The sequence below is a fragment of the Gadus macrocephalus genome, chromosome 2, assembly GCF_031168955.1.
Source record: "Gadus macrocephalus chromosome 2, ASM3116895v1".
NCBI classification, from domain to species: domain Eukaryota; kingdom Metazoa; phylum Chordata; class Actinopteri; order Gadiformes; family Gadidae; genus Gadus; species Gadus macrocephalus.
This window is the reverse complement of record NC_082383.1, coordinates 13567577-13588644: the sequence shown is the minus strand read 5'-3', so window position 1 is coordinate 13588644 and position 21068 is coordinate 13567577. Positions and strand designations below refer to the sequence as shown.

The 21068-nt window shown below is 44.9% G+C and overlaps 1 protein-coding gene across 1 annotated transcript; it reads left to right on the top strand.

The window, feature by feature from the left end:
* The first annotated feature begins 1329 nt into the window (after nt 1-1329).
* On the top strand, nt 1330-20869 carry cyth3b (cytohesin 3b). Its single transcript, XM_060042296.1, has 12 exons — nt 1330-1904; nt 2654-2718; nt 3538-3604; nt 4802-4920; nt 5761-5841; nt 6178-6290; nt 8573-8721; nt 9763-9874; nt 13828-13904; nt 14696-14767; nt 15603-15757; nt 18335-20869. Exons 1-12 carry the CDS (start codon nt 1476-1478, stop codon nt 18405-18407), a joined length of 1512 nt encoding a protein of 503 aa, XP_059898279.1. The 5' UTR covers nt 1330-1475; the 3' UTR covers nt 18408-20869.
* Nucleotides 20870-21068: the final 199 nt, after the last annotated feature.

Below are 21068 nucleotides of genomic sequence, written 5' to 3'. Positions count from 1 at the left end.
CTTTCTATCTATCTACTATCTATCCATACATTTATACATCTGTACTTTACACACTTTACTTCCCATCTGCCCCACATTTCATCGATTTTGCATCCCAGCTAATTTAAGATAACTCCTGTGCACTAATTGCCATATTATTAGGACAACGGAGCCATATTCACAGAGCTATCATTAACCAACTGGGCACCGGGCCAAGCATAGTGCTTCCTCGTCCATGACAAGGAGCTGTCCATGTGTCCGAAACCTGATGGTCCTCATCTCTCTCTCTCTCTCTCTCTCTCTCTCTCTCTCTCTCTCTCTCTCTCTCTCTCTCTCTCTCTCTCTCTCTCTCTCTCTCTCTCTCCCTCTCTCTGAGAGTCAGAGAAAGAGATGTACTGGGTGTAGAATGTTTCTCTCGCCTCATTCGTCACAAAAGGAAGGGGAAACAAGAGAGTGCAAAGCTGCTTAGAGCTGTGTGATTACGTTAAGGGGATTTCAATCCACTCTCACTGCAAGTGTGTGTGTGTGTGTGTGTGCGCGTGTATATATGTGTTTGTATGTGCCTGTGTGTGTGTGTGTGTGTGTGCGTGCATGTGTGTATATGTGAGTGCAGATGAGAGTATATATGTTAGTGTGTGTTTGTGTTTATATACGTGTTTGTGTGTGTGTGTGTGTGTGCGTAGGTCTATGAGAGAACGAAGAGCGTATAGCAGATGCTCCGCCTGCCATAGCTTCAAGTGAGAATGACCTACTTCCTATGAGCATGCTCTCAAATGGATTGCCGTTTGGTGTGTGCGTGCGTGTGTGTGTGTGTGTGTGTGTGTGTTGGGGGTGGGGGGTAGAGGGAACATCAGAGAGATATGGGGATGGGGGGAGGGTTAACGTGGAACCGTTAAATGACCGATAAGTAGTGGTCTCTCAGGACCTGTGCCTTTGAATAAAATAAATGTGTGTCAAGTTTGATGTATGTATGCGTACATTGTATTGCCTTTGTGTATCTTTGTAGTGTGTGTGTGCATACAGGCAGTATCAAACAGAGCTCACCTGTGCATACAACGTGGTCAGGCAGTAAACGTGTGTTTATCTGTCAGCCAGACGGCGGCCATCTGACCTATATATCTTTATGATGGGCTAATGAACCACTCTGAGCAGGTGGACCGTTAAGAACAGGACAACTGTTATTTAAAGACAGAGTGTGTACAATTCTATATTTCATTGTAGGGAGGGGGGGGATATCTCATCTAATGTGCATAATAGGACCGAATTTTGTAATTTATTATTTTATATATTTATATTATTTTCTTTGCATTTATTTATTATAGTTGCTGTACAACTACTGTGCAAATAGGTTTTCCTTTAAAAAAAAGTACTCTGATTGTATTTTACTCTGAGTGAGCTGGATCTCCTGCTCTGACAAACTTGATCCTGCTGTGCAGGGTGCAGGGGAAGGTTACCAGTTACGTGTTTGAGAGCATGGAGAGATTCAGCGATTTGGTATGCACTGGGTCACATCCAGCCTAATCCATTTAACTGTGGAAGGACAGGTTGCTTGGCTGTGGACTGTATTCTCCAACGACGCAGACACACACACACACCCACACCCACACCCACACCCAAACCCGCACACACACACACACACACACACACACACACACACACACACACACACACACACACACACACACACACACACACACACACACACACACACACACACACACACACACACACACACACACACACACTCACGGCATCTTTCTGTTTCTCATATCGCTCGCACTTATCTGCTACTGTTTTGTAATCTTGTTCTCTTTTTTCTTCTCCCCTTTGTTAAACGCTCAGTACCGGAGGACTTGTCTCTAGAGGAGAAAGATGAGCTTTCCAACATCCGGCGCAGGAAAAAAGAGCTGCTGGATGATATTGAGGTAATGACTCTCACCGTTCAGCTGATGCTGTTATGCAATGCCACCATCCCGTCAACCCAGCTTTACAACACATCAGATACACTGCACATCAAGGCAACTAAACATCAAATCCCATATACTATGCGCCAACCTCACTATACATCACATCACATATACTACACACCAACCCCACTAAATATCACATCACATATACTACAGACCATCCCCAATACACATCACATCACACACATACTACACATCGACTATAGCTGTGAAAGGCCCTAAAATAATGGCATATTAACAGGTAGCTTGAGGTCATGAACCAATATAAGTGTTGCTGTCAGCGTTTTTTGTCTATGTGCAACATGGTGTATGATGGAGAAATTATAGAAAGAATTACACAATGATACAAAAGCTAATTCATGTTTGGGCACTTTGTCGCAGGGCTGTGTTTCATCGGTCGAGCCTCTGTCTTATTGGAAGTGTCTGTATAATGCCTCAGGCATACAAAGACTGAATTTCGCCTCACGTTTGTGGTAGCGCGACACAAACAAGAATAAAAATCATATTGTTGTAATGGAGCATAGCACACAAAGCTTGGCTGTATTTATGTTTGCGCATTTTAAATAGGACTAACTATCAATATTGGACAAAGACATTGTTTCGCCTCCGTCCTGACACGGCTTGTTCTTTTATCTGAACCCAATGGGTCGAGTTGTTTTAGCTAGCATGAAAACTAACTTGCTTAATGCTTATCTTCTCCGTTGCAGCGGTTAAAGTTTGAAATTGCAGAAGTGATGACCGAGATCGAGCAGTTAACCTGCGTAGGGGATAAGTACGATTTTACCCTTTGAGCTTTTTCTATCGTATCTTTCACTCTCTTCTCCCTCTCTTTCCTCCTTCAACATCTTTCAACCGCTCACTCCCCCGAGCCTCACACCTGTCATCATTGTGTGTGTGTGTGTGTGTGTGTGTGTGTGTGTGTGTGTGTGTGTGTGTGTGCGTGTGTCTGTGTGTGTGTGTGTGTGTGTGTGTGTGTGTGTGTGTGTGTGTGTGTGTGTGTGTGTGTGTGTGTGTGTGTGTGTGTGTGTGTGTGTGTGTCCACCTGCACTAACTCGCATGTGTTTGAAGAGGGAAACGGAAGTAATCGCTGACCAAACATGTCTCAGCATGCTCCATTTAGACGGAGGTGCTGATTGGTTGGTTTAGCGGGGAGGGTGACAGGGTTTCTGTGCAGATGGCGAGGGGGCAAAAAGAATACACACACACACACACACACACACACACACACACACACACACACACACACACACACACACACACACACACACACACACACACACACACACCTGTGCAGGTGGCTATTTCCATGTGGGATGTATGCAAAGATCTCTTAAAATAGACGGTTGTTGAGAGGGAAATTTTACAGGAAAATACAAACCTTTCAAAATGCATGACGGCTGGTTGACAGACAGGTCAAACCCATTTTCAGCTGTTTATATATTTCTCCATCTACCTGCTTTCATGAAGAGTAATAATAACCATTAATTTAACAAAACATTCATGCAACCAAATAATTTGATCAATAAATTAAAAAACAAGAACTAGGGTTGGTGTCTAATCATGTAGCTTGTGTCTGTTTTCTTGATTGCAGCAAAACGACACAAAGAAACAAACAGATCGCCATGGGAAGAAAGAAATTCAACATGGACCCCAAAAAGGTCAGGCATCCTCTTGCTTCTCAAATTAAATTGAAAAGGGCCTATTGAGTTACGGCAGGCCGGTATTTTTTATGGTGGACATGAGATTACATTCTCAACATGATCTAATTAGACAGCGTAGGAAACCACACTGATATGTTTCCTGTTTTTGTTCTTTTATCCTTGCAAAGGGTCAGCTGTCATATTCTAAACCTCAAACCTCAGGAACAGTCTAAATGCTTGCTCATTCAGCAGATGCTTTCATCCAAAGTGTCTGACAATGAATTTGTAGCTAAATGAAAAGGTAGTAAGACACTCTAAGGCAAGCATTGATTCGATGTTTTAATCACAGCACGACCATTGTCAGCATTTACAAGACGCAGGCAATGTGCAGTCCGTAAATCCGCAAAGTATACGACTTTGGACGATATTTATAGAGAAAGAATGGATACATATGGAGGTGTAGTTTGGCCGCATGAGGTCTGGTAACCTCCATTCAAAAAGCTGTGTATTTCTTTTACTACAAATAATCAAAATATGATATTTCGTCCACGTTGATTTAAAGCGATGGCCAACAGGATGTTAAAATGTAAAATAACCATAACAAATCACAGAGGGATGTATCCCCGCCACTTATACCAAATAAATTGTCAGGAACATTTAAAGGGAGTATGTTAATGTAATCTAACAGTCAGCTGATGAACTCACTGTTGGAAAGACTCAGGGGTGTGGTCTGACTCTCCGCCCCCTCAGTGTTTTGTACTTCCTGAAGAACCAAAACGCCGTCCATGGCAGCGTTGCCCTAATGTGAGTGGCCTGGTTGGGGGACGTGAGTGTACAGTAATTGGTGAGCTGCCTAGCTCAGTAGCCAGGAGGGAAAAAGGACTCATCAAATCAGCTTGAAAGAATATAGAGATATCGTTAGACAAAAATGACTCGTGATTGCAATGGATTTCATGTGTGTGTTTGTGTGTTTGTCTGTATGTGTGTATGTGTGTGTATGTGTCTGTGTGTGTGTGTATGTGTATTTGTGTGGCCTTGTGTGTGTATGTACGTGTGTGTGCGTGTGTGTGTATGTGTGTGTGATTTGTATGTGTGTGTGTATGCGCTTGTGTGTGTGTGTGTGTGTGTGTATTTGTGTATATGTGTGTGGGTGTGTGTGTCCGTGTGTGTGTTTGTGTGTGTGTATGTGTGTGCGTTTGCCATGTGTCTCCACAGGGCATCCAGTTCCTCCTGGAGAACGACCTACTCCAGCACACCCCCGAGGACATCGCTCAGTTCCTCTACAAAGGCGAAGGCCTCAACAAAACGGTCATCGGAGACTACTTGGGGGAACGGTAAGGAAGCTAAGCTATAATTCTCTTCCACCTCCTCCCTTCTCTGGCAGGAAGAAGAGGAGGATGGAAGACAACACGGGAGGAGGGAGGGAGGCCCTTCCTTCCTCCCCACTTCTTGTCTTCCATCCTTAGCTCTTCTGGAGTAGTTGGCATGCATAGGTGGGACTGGATTTATGGAGCTGGAGGAGGAATCCTGTTTATACCTACCTGACGTTTGTTATTGCCGTGGAATCAATGGGATTTGGGGCGGTTTGGGTCTGCTTAGCTGAGGAGGTAGAGCGGGTTGACTTGTAACCGGAAGGTTGCTAGTTTGAGCCCCGGCTCCTAGGTGTCCCTGAGTAAGAGCACTTAACCCTAACTGCTTCCAACAAGCTGGCTCTCGCCTTGCACGGTTGACTCCGCCATCGATGTGTGAATGCGTGTATGAACCATTGTAAGTTGGTTTGGATAAAAGTATCTGCTAAATGCCCTGAATGTAAATGTAAATGTTTGAACAACATGGCAGCCTAAGCCAGAACAACAGGTTTCCCTTTTCAGTTAACTACCGCCCCCACTACCTGTGATTAACACTTGAATGACGATGGTATCATTGGAAATGTTGGAATATTTTCATGAATCCATAATATAACTTTTAAATTACCCAGATTCAGCTCCCTGCTGTACAAGTCGGTGATATTTAACAGTTTTGCAGTTTCTTGGATGCCCCAAAAACATTCCTGTCAGCCGTAGCTCATTTATGTTCCTAAAGATTCCACTCTTTAATAGATCCATGTTCATGTTAGAATCTGAAAAGTTATCCGACGTTAACCGTTGTCCTACCCACCCTTCTGTGCTGCTCAGGGATGACTTCAACATTAAGGTGCTGCAGGCGTTTGTTGAGCTGCACGAGTTTGCTGACCTTAATTTAGTACAAGCTTTAAGGTGAGCAGTGTTTATTTTGAATGTGTGTGTGTTTGTTTGTGTGTTTAAGTGTGTGCATGTGTATGTGTGTGTGTGTGTGTGTTTGTGTGCTTGCGTTAATGTTTAAATGCTATTCAAATACTTCTATCGATACACAGTGTTGAAGTAATTTGCCACTCTTTAAATCGAGTACATGCTTTCCTTCTGTCCTTCCTTCCTTCCTTCCTTCCTTCCTTCCTTCCTTCCTTCCTTCCTTCCTTCCTTCCTTCCTTCCTTCCTTCCTTCCTTCCTTCCTTCCTTCCTTCCTTCCTTCCTTCCTTCCTTCCTTCCTTCCTTCCTACTGTTGTGCGTCTGCAGACAGTTCCTGTGGAGCTTCAGACTTCCTGGTGAAGCCCAGAAGATTGATCGCATGATGGAGGCCTTTGCCTCCAGATACTGTGGATGCAATCCAGGTGTCTTCCAGTCCACAGGTACCTACACCCACACACACACACACACACAGACACCCACACACACAAACACACACACACACAGCCAGGGCCACACACATACACACACACACACAAAGACACACAGCCACAAACACACACACACAAACACACACACACACACACACACACACAGCCATGGCCACACACACACACACACACACACACACACACACACACACACACACACACACACACACACACACACACACACACACACACACACACACACACACACACACACACACACACACACACACACACACACACACACACACAGAGCCACACACACACACACACACACACAGTCAGATAATGCATTCATACTGTGCAGATAAAACCTCTACAGAGGCTCTCTTTATTACAGTGTATTATTCCTATACATGTCCATCCCACGTGGAACCAAGTGACCAACCATCCTCTAGCAAGGACCTTGAGCTGGTCCTCTTCTCTGATGGATCCATCGGAACATCTCATTACATCTCCTCGTGTGTGTGTTACCTCGTTCTAGGCGTTCTCATCTCCCGACCGAATGCCTGTAATGGGGTGCACCAAATTAGTGTTTTTGGCAAGAGAGTGTTATTGGACTTCAGAGGGAGCGTCATTCGCTCCAGTTCCAAGGGTTTAACGGCCGGAGGGACGTTGGTACGGAGTGTCTTCTGACAGAGGGAGGATGCGTTTGATATTGCGCTGTCGAATTCGGCATCACTGTTTGTCTAAACCTCATTAATTCATCTCCTTGACTTTGTTGTGGTTCTCCTTGTCCGGGTCTCATCTTCTCGCTCTGGGGAGAGGTTGTTAACTGCCATGCAGAGCTCAATAAAGGAATGGTAATTGCGTTGCGGTTGAACGCTACAACTCAGGGTCCCCACTCAATCTGGTGTGTACATATCAACGGTGGTGGTGGGTGGTAATGATTAGTGAAGGGGGTATTGACCAGTGTGGCACCCTCCCCACCTACCCTCTCCAGTCCCCTCCTGATTGTGGCGGTCAGAGATGTGCTAAGGAGGTGTGAGCCGGTGGGGGGGGGGGGGGTCATCCATATTAATGGGGTTCCAGCCAGAATCGTCTTCGGAAGCCAAGGCTTCTTAAGTGCAGTAACACTAACAAGTCACATGGCGTAAGATGTTCCAAGTGTGTGTAATGTACGTATGTGTGTGTGTTTGTGTGTGGGTGTACATGTGTGTGGGTGTACATGTTTGTGTGTGTATGTGTATGTGTGTGTAATGTATGTATATGTTTTTTGTGTGTGAGTGTACATGTGTGTGAGTATAAATGTTTGTGTGTGTGTGTGTGTGTGTGTGTGTGTGTGTGTGTGTGTGTGTGTGTGTGTGTGTGTGTGTGTGTGTGTGTGTGTGTGTGTGTGTGTGTGTGTAAGTATGTGTGTGTGTAAGTATGTGTGATTAAAAGTTAAGAGTAGGGCAACAGAGTAACACTGGTGTTCTGAATTATTTATAACGTTTAAAGTGTATTGGATGTGCGGATTGCATGGATAGAGAGAGAAATAGATGGATGGGCAGACAGATGGATGGACTGATGGATGGATAGATAGATATGAAGATAGGTAGTGACGGGTAGACAGATAAATGACATACACAATGACAAACAGACCAACAGACAGATAGACAGAAAGATACATGTCCTTGGGAAGTCATATCTGTTGCGAATGGGATCACGTTTGCGACCCAGAAAAGCGGGAAGCTTACTTGATTAATATCTCACTCCTAGCAGGAGTGAGATCACCGAGCCCCCACAGGCTAATGATAATAATTATAATACTGAGGACCAACATTACAAGAGTAAAGTAAAGAATGTATTGGTCAAGGTCACTGCATTAGCCGACCGAAGACGATTCTACAGAAACTCAGAGGAAGTGATATTAAGGGCTCATGTCATGAAGCAAGCCAGTTAACTGAATGGTTTAACAGAAACTTGATTTGGCTGTTCAATACTTCCACAAGGAAAAATGAAAGTTTTCTGTCTACCGCGGCTGTTAATGAGGCAATTTTACTTCATCTATCATCAGGATTAAGTCATTTTGAGGGCAATTCGTTCTCGAAACAAAGTTTTTTAATTATAAGCCTAGGTTATAATGCGATACAATTTACATGGGATCTGACTAATATGCTAATATCAGTGGTGGAGACGGTAAATTAATCACAGAACGACACACCATTTTGAAAACAAGAACCCATTGGACCATCTACTGTGTGACATCATCTGTGTGACGTCATGTGTGTGTGACGTGTTTGTTCTGCCCCCAGACACATGCTACGTGCTGTCCTTCGCCATCATCATGCTGAACACCAGCCTCCACAACCCCAACGTGCGCGACAAGCCCCCTGTCGAGCGCTTCATCTCCATGAACAGAGGCATCAACGAGGGGGGGGACCTGCCAGAGGACCTGCTCCGGGTGAGCCCAGAGAGTGTGTGTGTGTGTGTGTGTGTGCGTGTGTGTGTGTGTGTGTGTGTGTGTGTGTGTGTGTGTGTGTGTGTGTGTGTGTGTGTATGTGAATGTGTGTGTGTGTGTGTGTGTGTGTGTGTGTGTGTGTGTGTGTGTGTGTGTGTGTGTGTGTGTGTGTGTGTGTGTGTGTGTGTGTGTGGGGGTGGGTGGGTGGGGGTGGGGGTGTGTGTGTGTGTGTATGTCAAGTTGGGCATGATAGGGTTTGATAAGTTTAATGTGCAAATAAACCTATCATGTGTGATAGGCTATGTGTGAGGGGAGGTATCGTTGTTGTAGTGTGTGTGTGTGTGTGTGTGTGGGGGGGGGGGGGGTAGGGGGGTACTCAACACTAGTACTTATGTGTGTGTGTTTGTATGTGTGAATGCAGTTGTTTGTGAATGTGTGTGCCCATATTGCCTCTGTGATGGTGGATCAGCATTAAGGCTGACTCTCTACTCCTCAACCACTCACACAACAACAACAAAACATAATTCAGTAACTTTAAAGTACCCTTGGACTTTATAGCAAGTTATCATAGTCATCATTATAGCAAATTCATTCATACTGTACAACTTTCCACTTTCTCTCCTTTGACGGAAGGAGTATTTGAATGTGTGTGCAAGTGACGATGATGTCTCTCAACTTGTTGGTGAAACACTGAAATAGAGTGTTTCACAGTCATGCTGTGCGTCTCTTGAATGCAGACTTCTCAAGGTGTGGTTCCAGCTGGAGGGAACGCGTTAGCTCAAATCAAGTCTTTACATTTATCGCTCTCTTTCTGTCTGTCTGTCTGTCTGTCTGTCTGTCTGTCTGTCTGTCTGTCTGTCTGTCTGTCTGTCTGTCTGTCTGTCTGTCTGTCTGTCTGTCTGTCTGTCTGTCTGTCTGTCTGTCTGTCTGTCTGTCTGTCTGTCTGTCTGTCTGTCTGTCTGTCTGTCTGTCTTTCTGTCTCTCTGTCTTTCTGTCTCTCTCTCTCTCTCTCTCTCCCTCTCTTTCTCTCTGTTTCATACCCAGAATCTGTACGAGAGCATAAAAAGTGAACCCTTTAAGATCCCTGAGGACGACGGGAACGACCTCACGCACACCTTCTTCAACCCAGACCGAGAGGGCTGGCTGCTCAAACTAGGTGAGTGTCAACCAAGCCCCTCTGATATGATCTGGCTCTCAGTCACATCGGAGAGAGCGCAATATAGAGCTTTGAGTACTATTACCTGCTTCCGTCCAAAGTTACCTACAGTTAAAAGGGATTTGGGTCACTGGGATACAAGCCATTAATGTAGGGACTTAGGCCCCGTTCACACAAAGCCGATTTCATGGCGAAACCGCAAAGGTCTTGTACGGTTCGGCCTTCCGTACACACGAAGCCGGCGAATCCGCTGACCGAAACCGCAAACTTCTGAAACCACCCTCGGAGGTGGTTTCAAATCTACCCGGTTTCGTTTTGGATTCGTGTGTACGCCTGAAACCGACTGAAACCGCAAACCATGACGTCATCGCCCCACCCCTCGACCTCCTAGCCAATGGCTCTTAAGCCCGCGGAGTCTCAGAAATCACATGCGAGCATGCGCATAAGGGCAGCCTTTATGCGCATGCTCGCCTCTTCTTCTTATTTCATTTCTTCTGGATTTCTGTACCAGAAGCAGCGCCCCTTATGGGCCTGGAATGTGTACTACAGCGTTTCTACAGATCTACCCGGTTTCGCTTGGCTTCGTCTTTACGGAGATACTTCGAAACCGGATAGATCGAAACCGTAACGGTTTCGCCCGTTTCGGCTTCGTGTGAACGGGGCCTTAGACAGTGTATACGGAGACAGGTCATTAGGGACCAGGTAGGATTTGGACAGTGGATACTGATACAGGTCATTAAGAAACAGATCAGGGTGTGACAGTGAGGACAGACACAGGTCATTAACACGCTCACTACACACCACCTCAAGCTGGTGTGTAGTGAGCGTTCTGGCGCCGATTGGCTGCCGTGCATCACCCAAGTGGGTGCTTCATATTGGTGGTGGTTAGTGAGGTCCCCCCTTCACTTTAGGCGTCTTTGAGTGTTATTAATTATTATTATTCTTCATGTTTAACCTCTGTTTTCCTTTTATTCCTAGTCTGTTTTACATAGTTTTGAATGATGACTATATGCTCTGTAAGGTGACCTTGGGTGTCTTGAAAGGCGCCTCTAAATTAAATGTATTATTATTATTATTATTATTAATGAGCAGGTAAAGGTAAGACAGTGGATACAGAGACAGGTCCTTAAGGAGAAGGTAGGGGTTAGACAGTGAGTACAGAGACAGGTCATTAAGGATCAAGTAAGGGTTAGACAGGGAGTACATAGAAAGGTCTTTAAGGAGCAGGTCGGGGTTAGACAGTGAGTACAGAGACAGGTTATTTAGGAGCAGGTCGGGGTTAGACAGTGGATATATAGACAGTTCATTAAGGACCAGGTAGCAGTTGGACATAATGCCTTTGTTTTTTGGATTCAGTATGTGTTATTTGTTTTGAAGCCGGTGTCTGTGCACACCTGGCAACACACCTACACAGTAAATGCACCACATGAATCATCATAAATATTTGTGGATTAGACCCAGGAGATCGAATGGTATAAATGTGCTTAATGGTATTTGCTTGGAGTTTGTTTGTGTGTGAGTGCATGCGTGTATGGATTTTAATGAATGTGTATTTTGTGCGTGTGTGCTTAAATGTGTGTATTTTAGTTTGTATGTGTTATAGTGTACATTTGAATATGTGTGTGAGTGTGTGTGTGTGTGTGTGTGTGTGTGTGTGCGTGTGTGTGTGTATGTGTGTGTGTGTGAGTTAGTATGAGTGTGTGTGGGTGTGGGTGTGTGCTGAAAAGTGTGCTCGGGAGTTTTTGGAACTGCTCATTTGTGTCCTATGAGTCCTAAGAGTTCGGTGTGCTCGCATGTGTTTTGCATCAGCACACCTCCGCCTCTCTACACTCTGTACTCACCTCATGGTTCGCTCGCATGACTCCCCCGCAACTGCCCACCGAAGGGCCTTAATGAGTCTTTGAAACGCTACAAATCACTCATTCACGCACACACAAACACACACACACACACACACACAAACACACACACACACACACACACACACACAGACAATTCACTCATTCACACACACACACACACACACACACACACACACACACACACACACACACACACACACACACACACACACACATGCGCACACATGCACAGAAACAAACACAGACAGCGTTTATTGTAACATTCCAATAACGCCTATGGAATGTCTCTATAGTCTTATCAAATCGAGCATATGTGTCTTCTATAGTCTATTCAGATTAACCCAGCATGGTTTACATAACCAGCATTCTCCTGGTTTTCCTCTCAGGGTAACTATTCCAGTAATATTTCTCAAATTTTACTATTGCAAACTGATCCCTGGAGAAGTTGAAGGAACGACGGAAAACACCGGTCATAAAAAGAAAAACTAATGGATAAAACAGGATTCCTCTTCTCCCAGGGTGGAGATTTGAGTTTAAAAGACACGCTTAAATAAAGAGGACCACCCTGTCGTTGTGTTTTGACGATGTAGTTATATGTCACTTTGAGCATAGCAGCAGAAGACGGAGTATGCTTAAGTATGTATGTATGTCCCACACATGAACACATACATGCAGGGCCTGAAGCATGTGTGTGCCATGTGTCTGAGATTTGCTCATGTAGCTCATTTACTTTTAGTATCTCCAATAATAATTGTTCGCCGCCTCTTATTAAACTCTGCCTCCGTCTGCTGTTGCATTGTACTGCGGGACTTCTGAGTTAATGTGTGTGTTTACATGTGTGCATATACTTACATGCCACATGGGGCTGTTGCGCAAGCTCTCATGCTTTCTACTCACAGCCAAAAAGAGAAACGATTTACCCTGTCTTTGTGGATGACTTTGGTTGTACTGTTGCTATGATGGTCCTGGGCTAAACAATCAGGGGACATCACTCTGGAGTATTTTGTTATATCGCTCTGAATGTGTACAGTCCTCTTCGACATGTGTACATGCTTATGCCCGTGTTTCCTTCTTTCTTTGTGTTTCTGTGTGTGTGTGTGTGTGTGTGTGTGTGTGTGTGTGTGTGTGTGTGTGTGTGTGTGTGTGTGTGTGTGTGTGTGTGTGTGCATTCACACAATTCATTCTTTGCTTGCTCTACAATGCTAATATGATGCAAATTAATAATGTATTATTTCAATGAAGCATTGTCCCTATGAGTTGGAATCTAATGCCGCTTTTCCACTGCATGGTACCAGCTCGACACGACTCGACACGACTCGACTCAGCTCGCATTTTTTGCGTTTCCACCGCGGTACCATGGTATCTGGTACCTGAAGTGGCTGCTTTTTCTAGTACCTACTCGCTCTAGGTTCCAAGCGAGCTGAGCCGATGCTAAAAGGTGACGTCGGCAGACGGCCGGCGACTGATTGGCCAGAGAGTGTGACGAAGTCACGAGAGCGACATGGCAACCATGCTGGTAACATCCATAGCAGCGCCGCAGCCAACATGTTCCACTTCTCCAACTTCTTCAACATGCCAGCTAATAATAGTAATGCGATCGATGTCCTCCATTGTTGTTATGTGGGTTCTGTCCATGTGTGGGTTGCGTATGTGTTGTTTGCGTCGCGTACACAAATACGTCACGGCCCTTTCGCGCAGCCGACCCCGCCCACGTCCAGGAGGTACTATTTGCGGTGGAAAAGCACCCGTGCTGCTACCGTGTCGAGTCGTGTCGTGTCGAGTCGTGTCGAGTCGAGCTACATGTGCGGTGGAAAAGCGGCATAAGAAGAAAATGTATGGTTTGCCAGGTTTTTTTTGCATATTTTTAGATATTACATATTTATTTTAGCTTACACCAATATGATTATTTTTCATTCATGATTACAAATGATACTCCATCTGTCTTTGAAACTATTTTCATGTATAGATCATTCACTTTTCAATGCACAGGTTTAGGGACATCCCTGTCAGATCACTTCCTGTCTGGAGGTGCCTTCCAGTCCTTCACCTTGTGGTCACTTCCTGTTCCTTCCTATGCTTACTTCCTGTCAGGGGGCCGAGTGAAAACCTGGAAGCGACGGTGGTTCATCCTGACAGACAACTGCCTTTACTACTTTGAATACACCACAGTAAGCCTTCATGTTTACAGTTTTAACACACATATGTGCATGGGATTTTTAGTTGTTGTGCTTGTACATATATGTATCTGCTTTTTAGTATGTGTCTGTTACTTGGGGCAGGATTATATATTCAAAATGTGCAGTAAGTATTCCATTTGTTTTTAATGTCTGATGGGAAATCGTGAGTGTGCTTGGGAGTGCGGTTCTCCCTTCTCCCTGGTGCTTATCTGTGCTAGCTGCTCTGTCAGCAATGTCCTCCCGCTACCCTGGTATTATCCACCAGGACACTGTCATTACGTCCTGTCCCCTGGACAACTTACTGCACACACACACACATGCCGGTTCACACACATGCACAGCACACGTGCACACACTCGTTTGAGTGCACCCACAGACACGTGCGCCCTGTTGAAGCGATAGGAACAACGGGTGACAGAGAAATTAAGGTTCAATTCAAGTGGGAGCAAACCATGTTGGTCCTCTCTAACTCTTTGTCTCTTCCCTTCTCTTTTCCTCTCCTCTGACCCCCACCTCACCTCCTCTACTCTATCCTCTTCCTTCGCTCCTCTACTCTACTCACCTCTCCCTCTCCCCCTTCTCCTTCTCCTCCTCCCCTCTCCCCTCCTCCCCCCGTCCCCTCTTCTCTCTTCTGCTCTCCTCCCGCTCCACATCTCCTCCTCCTCTTCCTCCTCCTTCCCTACCTCCTCCTCCTTCCCTACCTCTTCCTTCCCTACCTCCTCCTCCTACTCCCCTGCCTCCTCCTCTTCCTCCTCCTCCTCCTCCTCCTCCTCCTCCTCCAGGATAAGGAGCCTCGTGGCATCATTCCGCTGGAGAACCTGAGCATCAGGGAGGTGGATGAGCCCCGGAAGCAAGTGGGTGGCTTTCTTTAATAACAAACAATTTATTTTGGATTTCCTTAAATGGGAACATCAAGCTCTGCCTTTATAGAATTTCCCCTTGAACATTATTCCCTCTCATAATCTCATAAAGGTCAGGTCTGATTGGTCGGACGTGAACGATCAGATGGTTACTGGTTAGTTTTTTGACAGTAGAGGTAAACATTATTGACCGTACACTACATAATCCTTTACATGACCAGAAAAGTAGTAGGTATATGTCACATAGACTAACCAGGTTAGGTCTTTGAATGAGGTTATAAGATACCTACTCCTCTTCTGGTTGGTATTTAAGCTCTCCTAAAGGACCTCTGCAGGGCACCAACACCAGTATACATTACAGCTCTATCTGTTTTTTATCATCAAGCGTTACCTGAGATGCACCACTCCGTTGCAAAGCACTGCACACTGCAAATCACTCCTTGAAATTCCTGAGCTCATTCCCGAACTCCATTTAAATTCAACCTCTGTCATTCAATCTATTTATAGAAAGATGCTGAGCAGTGTTGTGAGCCAAATAGATGTTCGGATGTTTGTGGTGACATCATATTTTAGATATCAACTTGATCATGACCATCATGGCCAGGGCGCAGCAGCATCGGGCCCGAAACCTTGCCGTTTACCATCACGATGATGTCATGATGACGTCATGGTTTACATTGAGATGTGGCCGAAATGGTTATCCCTTCAGCTCCTCTGACGTCACCTCCCCTTCCTTCTCCCCTCCTCCCCTCCTCCCCTTTTCCTCTTCTCCCCTGTCCCCTCCTCCCCTTCTCCCCTCCTCCCCCCCTCCCCTCCTTTCCACCAATAGAACTGCTTTGAGCTGTACAACCCCAACCACAAGGGGCAGGTGATCAAGGCCTGCAAGACGGAAGCGGACGGTCGTGTCGTCGAGGGCAACCACGTGGTGTACAGGATATCGGCGCCCACACCGGAGGAGAAGGAAGAGTGGATCAAATCCATCAAGTAAGACCACCTCCCTAGCGCTCACCTCGGAAAGGCACGAGGGTATCGTAGTGGCTACTCCCAGCCGAAATGTACTGGGTTCAATCCCTGATGTCCACAGTCTAACGGTAGCGGTCTTTGAGCAAGATGCTTAACGTCTAGTAAATCGATAATATATTACGTTTGACTTGTAGTCAATTAGTCCCAGGGTTTTCTTTCTTTCACTTGATGTTTGTTTCGACCCATCGCGTTGCTGGAGGCAGAGATCAGTAAGTGCGTATTTGGCCAACACAAACTCAGCCAGCAGCAGCAAACTGGAAAGAAGTGTGTGGTATCAAATCAGCATTGTGTAGACTTAACTTGACATGCCAGATGTTTTTTTACACAAAACCATCTTGAAACCAGTCCTTGGAAAACAGTTTGGATTGGGGAAGGTACTTTAAATAAATACTTGACAGGGGATTGAATGAACCATCTGTTTATCACTGTCCACCACGTATCACGTACATCAGGTAGTTTCTCATAGGACGCTGACTGGTCTGAACCACTGTGGTTTGGCCAAAAGCGTATAACTCGTGCAAATCTCTTTGTATCTTCGTAACGAGAGAGGAAACAAGCACCTAGGCTCTGCAGTCTCCCACAACAAATTATGCCATAACATAGCTGCACTACTGGAACCCAGATTAAGATGTGGCATACCCCGTTTTACTCTTTATTGGGTAATTGCATTTATAGTGGCACTGTGGGAGTATATAGTATGGCCGTCCACTGGGCCTGTGTTGCAGGTAAGCAGTGTGGGTTTGTGTATGTGTTTGTGTGTGTGTGGTAGTTACAGCCCTGGTGTTATATGAGCTCCAGGTGTAATTTCCGGCAGACTGCACCTAGATAATATTCTGGGTATCAGACGATCTGCAAGCTCATGTTCTTATGTCAGAGAGATTTGGAAATCTCAAATGCCAATCACAACTGTGGGGCCACCTTTGGGAGGAATTTTCATAAACAACCAAGATGGCTGCGGCTGATTTGTCACACGTCTCGTTGCCCTGATTGGTTGTAGGTCTATCCAATTGCATCCAGATGCCTTTGTGTTGGGTCCGTTGATAAGGCCCCTTGGAATTCAAAATAAACTGAGACGTCCCAGACTAATTTGCATTTGCGTATTGGTCTGGTGATGTCGTGCCACATGGATGGTGCAATGTAAAATCGAGAAGGCTCAGCAGAGCACTAATTCACTGTAATAAAGTGCATGTATTCATAGTATAATAGAGATGACCCCAAGAAGCCTTAACATTTAACCACAAACACTAATACATGTGTTTTATGTGTGTGTCTGTGTGTGTGTTTGTGTTTCTCCGTAGTTGTGTAGAAGTAGGTGTGGATCTCAATAGAAAATGAGGGCCACAGACACCAATAATATGCGCTAATGCGTTAGCGTTAGCCTGGGCTCATGCGTTTGCCTTTGGGACGATAGATTCATGCATCTCTAGTTTCTGTAAGTTCCCGCTCCACTGGTGCAGCAGGCAGATGCACACGGTCACCATGGGCAATATACACCAACTCTATGGATAAATCAGCTGCACAGTTCATAATGATCGGAGCGGAATGCTCCAGTGAGCCGTCAAAATAAACTCACTGTTCTATGGTTCTCGTTCCTTGGGAAATGTTTTGTGGGAAAATGTTTGACAATAGTGGCCCTCCCCCCCAAAAAAGCATAAACATCACAGTATGGTGTGTGTATAGAGCTATAGAGCTTCACTGTTGGTGAAGGAAGAGTGGAGGGATACAGAGATGTTTAGCCTGCTTTTTGCTTTGTGCTGGCGCTAACAGGATTTAGCATGCATGAAACTCGGCTTCTATTTGGAGCCAAAATGGCTTCCTAACGTGGGTGCTTTGATGGTATGGGGAAGCCTGATCCTGAATGGCTCAGAATGGGGAAATGGTACTGTTGTTTTTTCTATGCTACTGTTTAACGTGTATCACAGCAGGTAGGGATTCAACATGTGGGAAGTCTGAGTGTGTGTGTGTGTGTGTGTGTGTGTGTGTGTGTGTGTGTGTGTGTGTGTGTGTGTGTGTGTGTGTGTGTGTGTGTGTGTGTGTGTGTGTGTGTGTGTGTGTGTGTGTGTGTGTATGGGCAATATCTTGCCAGAATAGGGAATCAGTGAGGTATGGCTGGGAAACTCAATGAAATATGAGTAAACGTGTGTGTGTTCATGGTGCGAGGGGTTAGCACGTTATTACAGGAACAAGTTATTACATGGAAACGTTATTACATGGAAACTAGGTCACTGCAACTTTTTTTCCCCATTTTTGATCCAGTTAGGGAAGGGGTTGGTGTCAATGTGCTTCTAGTATTTCCATATCAAAGATGCACAAGCCACTCCTCTCAAGTGGCCTTGCTCGGTCACACATGTCATTTCCTGATCTTTGATTGGCTGTTTAATGTACTTTGCATTTCATGTTTTTTGATTGGCTCTTTTATATATTATGTTATTATTTGGTCTTTGATCTTCTTTTTAGTGAACAGTAATTTGTACTATGTTATTACTTAGCCTCTGATTGGGTCCTGACGTAATCCTGTCCTCTGATTGGCTGCTCCAGGGCTAGCATCAGCAGAGACCCATTCTACGACATGCTGGCCACCAGGAAGAGACGGGTCGCCAACAAGAAGTGAAGAAGGACAGTCTTATCCTCCACCTGTGACCTCAAACACCAACCCCGCCATTCACAAACACATCATCCACCCTATGCATACACACACACACACACACACACACACACACACACACACACACACACACACACACACACACACACACACACACACACACACACACACACACACACACACACACACACACACACACACAAAAGCAAAGTCACATTCCATGTGTAAACAGCACTAGCCAACCGGACCTGTGCTGCAAGTTGTTGGACATGTTGAGGATAAAACACACCAACAATTTACCTTTGGCAGACGTATCCAGGGGCCAATCCCCTAGGGGGCCAGAAGGAGAGTAGGTTAGGGGCTACAGGAACAGGACTGCAAGGACAGCACTGTTCTGGACTGTGTCTGCGCACATCGACCCACACATACACACACAAGCACGCACACAGGCAGACAAACACACACAAGCACGCTCCCGCAGACGTACACACACACACACACACACACACACACACACACACACACACACACACACACACACACACACACACACACACACACACACACACACACAAACAGTAAAGAAGGACAACACTGATACTACACACACGTCGGTGTGTGCACCCCTGTGTGAGTGTTTGTGTGCTACTCTGAAATATTATGTCTCATGCTCGACCTTTCTGTTGTCCCCTTCCATCTCACTCTGCTCCTCCTTCCTCCCCCTCCTCCTCCTCCCTGTGTCTTTATGGGGATTTCATTTCCTGAATGACCTGAGCAAAGCACAACTGCCATTTCGGTGCTTTGACAGGGGGCCACATGCAAACGTGTGTATATGTGTATATGATGTGTGTATGGTATGCAGTTTAACATGCAGAATGTGTGCACTCTGCGTGTGCCCACACCACTGTGCTTTACATGTACAAACTCAACAAAAAGAGATTTGCGTGGCAAACCAAGGTCACAGCTCATATGTTTGTTTGTTTGCTAAATGAGAGAGAGAGAGAGAGAGAGAGAGAGAGAGAGAGAGAGAGAGAGAGAGAGAGAGAGAGAAGTTAGGGGTGAGGAGGAGGAGTGGAAGTGTGTGTGTGTGTGTGTGTGTGTGTGTGTGTGTGTGTGTGTGTGTGTGTGTGTGTGTGTGTGTGTGTGTGTGTGTGTGTGTGTGTGTGTGTGTAGGATGACGGGAGGTCCTTTGGGGGCCAGTGGGGAAGGGGGGGGGGGGGAGTATGGACGGGTAGTTACATTTTGCAGCATAACCTCCACTAGAACACATATTCATTCCATTCTGATGCTCAAAGTCCTCTCAGAAACCGACAGCCTCAGCGATCTGCAGTACCGCAGATTTACAGTTCAGTTTTTTCCTTCTCCAGTTCATCATGGTTATAACTCAGCTGGACTGACGACAGTTGTTTGTGTAGACCACATTGTTTTGTAATGTGCATACTTTCATTGTGCTTTCCTTGTTTCTTTTTGTTGGGGAGGGTGATTTGCTAGAAGGAGATGAAACGTAAACCTACTTTTGGACTAAATAGCCGTGAAATCAGAGAATCTGTGAAAGGGCCTTTTTAAGACTGATATAAGCTTGGCTTAGTTATCATATGAAGCTCCTTTCCTCTCACCCCTCTTGTTTGCCTGCAAGGTATCCATGAAAGTTTCATGCATCCATGGGATTTTTGTTCATATTCATTTTGTTATTTTGTATTTCTCTTGCTTGCTTCTTTGTGTTGCCTGTTTAAATATAAACACTTACAAACTGTCCTTGATTTTCTAATTTATTTTCATTTGTGAAATGTTTTTTTACTATACTCGTAAATGTAAAAAAAAAATATATGCCTAAGTTATGTATGTGTATATATTGTATAGGTTTTTTGTTCACCTTTTTGTTTTGCTAGTGTGTTTGTATGCTGTTTTGAAGCCAGTTATGTAAACTAACTGACGTTTGGGGTGTTCTGTATCCAACAGATGTAAACTATATCAACCAAAATTGTCTTGACCCGTGATGATGATGAGTATGAAGATGATGATAACAATTGGGATGATGATAACAATGGTGGTGGTGCTGGTGTTGGTTATGATGAGGATTGTATCACTCAGGCCGTTTTGTGATAATAACTGTGATGATTATAAGAATAAGCCATGACTGAGGGTATGACAGTGGTGTCAGAGTAAAGTTGTGATTAACTGATGACTATATGACATAGATGACTGGTGAATATATATCTGACAGTGGTATCCATCATCAATAAGCTTGATGGTGTCCATGATGTGGATGGTAATGTCGAAGATGATGTCAAAAACAATCAAGGGTTTTGTATGTGATTGTAAAATAAAATGAAAGTCCTAACATTTGGGCAGAGTATAGCTTGTACTAACCTTTGAGAGCTATGGTTACTTTTACTTTTATATTCCATGTATAATCTATTGGTCACGTTGTATATTATGTGTATCTACCATACATATATCTTATACATCACCCGTGTGGCTTCGTTATTATGAATGCGCCTTTTGACCTACTTATCTGCCTTTTTAGTGGCATCATGAATAATTAATCTGTCGCTCATATTGGGTAAAAGGCCTACGTTTTAATATAGATTTGGATTTTATATATATGCCTGCTGTGTTGTGTGTTCAGATTATAAACCGATTACACGCTGAAGGACAATCGACAAG